Source organism: Halyomorpha halys, unplaced genomic scaffold (genome assembly GCF_000696795.3).
Source record: "Halyomorpha halys isolate HHAL.00 unplaced genomic scaffold, Hhal_1.1 Scaffold1546.1, whole genome shotgun sequence".
Classification (NCBI taxonomy): domain Eukaryota; kingdom Metazoa; phylum Arthropoda; class Insecta; order Hemiptera; family Pentatomidae; genus Halyomorpha; species Halyomorpha halys.
Window position 1 is genome coordinate 50,667 of NW_027107858.1, and position 4,542 is coordinate 55,208.

Here is a 4,542-nt window from a genome sequence, read left to right on the forward strand (position 1 = left end):
CTGCAGGACTAGAGTTGAGACTGAAGAGACTCATGAATTGCTTTGTAAGATATATCTTTGGGTTCCCAAGGTGCTCTCAAGTCTCCCGCTGGTATACCAAGTTGAAGTGGCTCTATTCAACCTCCCGAAGGCAATATCTCCTTGGTGTTTTCCAATTCCAAGTTCTTAAAATAAAAAACCTACGTATATACTTGATCTCCTCACTCTTCGTTCCTCTATCCACTCATTAAACACCAGATCCCAATTGATTGATTTATATATGCCCTCCTATAGAACCACCATCTTCAGCAAATCCTTCATCATAAGTGCAATATCCTTCTGGAATTCTCTTCCCATCTCCATTCGCCAGTCCTCATCCATTCTTTCCTTTAAACAACACCTATTTCTTCACTTATTGCATAACCAAACCTCCGCATCATTGTAAAAAATATAATTAACCATATATTGATTAACATTATAAACAGTAGTTGAGCCAAGATCATTTTGCTTACTGGAAACTGTTAAATGCTTGCTAGTCAAAAATCTTAATGTGTGAACCATGTATTTATTCTTAGGGGACATATGTCCCAGAATAAAATTATTTTTAAATTAAATAACCGATAGTGGACAAAATAAAAAAATTAAAATCTAAGAATGAAAAAATAAATTCAACAACTTGGTCTAAAACGTTTGAACAGACTCATGGAACCAATATTTTAGGGTTAAAACATTAAAAAACGGATATCAACTATTAAAATGCACCAACCTAAAATGCAAAACGATATAAGACTAAGTTCGACATAGCAGTATTTTCCATAGGGACAACTCAACCACAGTTGAAAAAGGTGCAATGTAGTAGTGACGAATAATATGAATGGAAAAATAAATTTAACAACTTGGTCTAAAACATTTCAACAGACTTGCAGAACCAAAATTTCAGTTTTAAAACAGTAACAAAAAAATAAACTATGTCCTATTTAATATACTATTCTTATTTACAAGATAAAGAGAATATCAACAATTTAAAACGATATAAGACTAAATTGAAAATAGTAGGGAGATTTGTTGATTTCCATAGGGGCAACTCAACCTGGAAATCCTTCAACACTTAAAGAAGATCCAATTGAGCATAATAAATAGTGAACAAAATATAAAAATGAAAATATATTTAAAAACTTGGTCCTAAATCAATTGAACAGACTTGTGGAATAATTATTTTTTTGATTAAAAAATTAACAAACAATAAATAATGTTCTATTTGTTATATACATATAAATATTATGAAGATGAAAAATTAAAAAAAATATTTGATTTGTGATTTGTTCTTTACTTATTTTCTATTATTATTATTTTATTCCTTCTTGACCTTCCTTAATTTTTGGTCTTTGAATGTGTCAATTTTTTTTTCTCTTATCTACTTTTCTATTTTTATATGTAATTACGTCTCCTGTTAATTTTTAAACTGATAGTTAAAATTTTTTTTTTAATGTATATACTTATCATTATCTATTTTACATTAATCCATTTTTATTTCTTCTTTTTGTTCATGTTCATATGATTTTCTTTTCACTTATATTTACATAATTGTAACCCTATTTTAATTTACTTTTTTTGTATCTTACTATTCTACAATGTCAAAATATTTTTAGCTGTTTTTTGTATCTTTTGTAGCATTGAAGTCCTACAAACTTCGACAAATAAACAGGTCTCAACCATTTTTTGTTTCCTTTTCACCAAACTCCTAACCATCTTTTTCATAATGTTCTATTTGATCCACTATTCTGATTTGTAGGATAGCAACACTACCAACTATCAAAATGTGTTTTCTATAGAAACAACTCAGTCAGCCTCGTAAACCTTCAACACTTCAAGATTGTGTACTAAAATGTAATGTAAATGTACTAAAAATGGTAAAAAATAAAATGAAAAATTAAAATAGAAAATCTATGAATGAAAAAATAAATTTAACAACTTGGTCTAAATCATTAGGACAGACTTAAGGAACCAATATTTGTGTGTTGAAACAGTAACGAAACAAGAAACTAAGTTCTATTTGTTGCACTAAGCATTTTACAAATTAAATTGTGCTTAATCCATCGTATTTAATTTCAATATACTGCATTTTTAATTCCAGGATGATAAAAATCATTCAAAAGAGACAAGAAAAATACAGAGACCAACAAGATTATTAAGTTCTAAGAGTTAAGTCTTCTGTCAATTAGATGTACAAATTCGCAGATAATTTATAATTGTTATTGTAAATAAACTAAAATTGAAGAAAGTAAGCATTTTCAGACATTATGAAGATGGTTAGGGGTGCGTGCTGTTAAAAGAAAACAAAATATAGTTAACAACTATTTATTTGTCGACATTTCGCCACACTTTGTAGAGCTTCAACAGAGCTAAAACATATTCAACAGATACCAAAACAACTAAAATATTTTGACATAGTAAGATAATAAGATACAAAAAGATAAATTAAATTATTCTACTATTATTACACTTACTATTATCCTACTATTTCAAAATATTTTTGTATCTTTTTAGTTCTAATGAAGCTCTACAAAATAGTTGTTCACTATTTTTTGTTTTCTTTTCACTGCACCCCTGATATATATAATTTTCAGACATTTATTTTATCTATTTATTTAATTTAAAATTTCTCATGTTGAAGATGTTGGTCCATCTGACCATTCAATGTATTTCTGCCCAATATAAATTCTATATTTTTAAATGTTCATAGGAAAATATTTTGTTTCTCAATTCAGTCACGGAAGGACGTGTCAAGGTGGTCTCCAACCATTCACCCTTGGTCGCACAGTACACCTCCAAGATCCCGAGCCAGGCCTATCTTATAGAGATCATTCTGCAGATAGTTGTGGCCAGTCTTCAGACAGAAGCAGGCTGTGTCTCTTCTTTGGAGGTCATCTGGGATTGGGTTTTGTATTAAAAACTTATATCTTTCTCCTTCAACTTTTCCATGTGATTTTTTTTGTTCCCTCCTTAATTTTGGTCCTTATCATTATTTTTATTGAGTCAAAGGCTCTTGGATAGACAGTGGTCTAAAGGCGATTTTCAAAATATGAATTTGATATTAAATTATTATAAAAAAGAAGAACAAATAGTTTAAAACTATTTGAAAAGTTTTGACCGCATCCCTGACCATCTACTTATATTTAAATCTTTACGGTCAACTATATATACATATATATAACCTAAAGACATTTTATCCGAAGCATATCCGCATTGGCAGCACTTGTGCACACTACATCAGATTTTTAATAATTAAATTCGATATTATCAGCTGATAGACTCTAAAACATCATATTATGTCTAAACAAAAAGGCAAATAAATTTAAATTTGAACAATATGTTAATTTTGATTTAAAATATTACAAGATTGATTTTAAAAAGTATATGGTAAATAATTGAAGTTCATATCAGCTGATCGGTTCAAAATTATCACTTTGAGTCAATAATTAGGAGAACCTACTAGCTAAAGTCTTCTGTCGATTCCAACATCTAAGTAGTGAATTAGTCATTATAAAATGACTATAGTGAATAACTATAGCCTTTTATGAACTTTTGGTTTTACTGTCTGATATACCTGTCCGTATTGGCCTCAGTGAGCACAGAAGGCGAAAAGGAGAAAGTCAAGGAGGCCATGGAGAAGAACCAAGTAGTACCCGACGTCCTGCCCAAAGCACCGGAGAACTTACTGGAGGTAATTTACAATAATCATCATTCGAAATAAGATTATTGTGGGGGCTATAGTCTCTTTTTCTTAATGGAGAAAATGAGAGAGATGAACATAAACAATACCATAGATCTCAATATTATATTAGCTTAAACACTTACATTATAGGTTAGAGAATAATTTCAATAATAAAAGAAAGAGTCCCTCAGAAGTCTAAATCACAACTTTCACCAAAGTAGGACAATCATACGCACTCGCACTATCATTATCACTGTCGTCCAAAAAAAAAAAAAAAAAAACTTCGCTCCGCTCTCGCTCGTCAGTGTTGTCCACGCAGTGTTGCCATCTCACAACGATCATGAGTATTATTATTACACTGAGGGTCGGAAATTCTATACTTCTTGCGAAGCTCATTGATTCTTTTGGGTCTCTTCTAGTAGTGTCTTCAGGTTCCATATTGTCCTATTACAAATACTGCAATCTTCGGAAGGCAAGGGCTTCACATTCACACAGAATATGATGTGCCTTTTCTTCATCTTCCATACATAGACAAGTGGAATCCTCCACCAGCTTCATCTTCTTAAGATGAGATTCTAAGGGGCAGTGATAACAGAGTCCTGTTATCGTCCTCAGTTCATTTCTAGTACAGTTAAGATAAAATGTTTCCCTTTTCCTTTGATATTTCAATATAGAGTTTGAATTGCTTCATGCCTGGTTTCAATGTCCAGTATGTTTCCAGGAGTGAACCACCTTCCTGATTACACTTCCAGATATGTTGCAATGAGTAGGGGCGATGCCTGAAGTAGCCAGCACGAAATAAGGGGACATTTTTACTAAGTATTCCCACCATAACATATTTTCCCACA

At 31.0% G+C, this 4,542-nt stretch overlaps 1 protein-coding gene across 1 annotated transcript in view; it reads left to right on the forward strand.

Annotated features, from left to right (window-relative positions):
- Window positions 1-3,342: 3,342 nt before the first annotated feature.
- LOC106689999 (protein D2) overlaps window positions 3,343-4,542 on the forward strand; it is a gene marked incomplete in the record, with an annotated part of 22,508 nt that continues 21,308 nt past the window's right edge. The window contains 1 exon segment of the mRNA XM_067046238.1: window positions 3,343-3,703. Coding sequence (XP_066902339.1) covers window positions 3,557-3,703 — 147 coding nt within the window.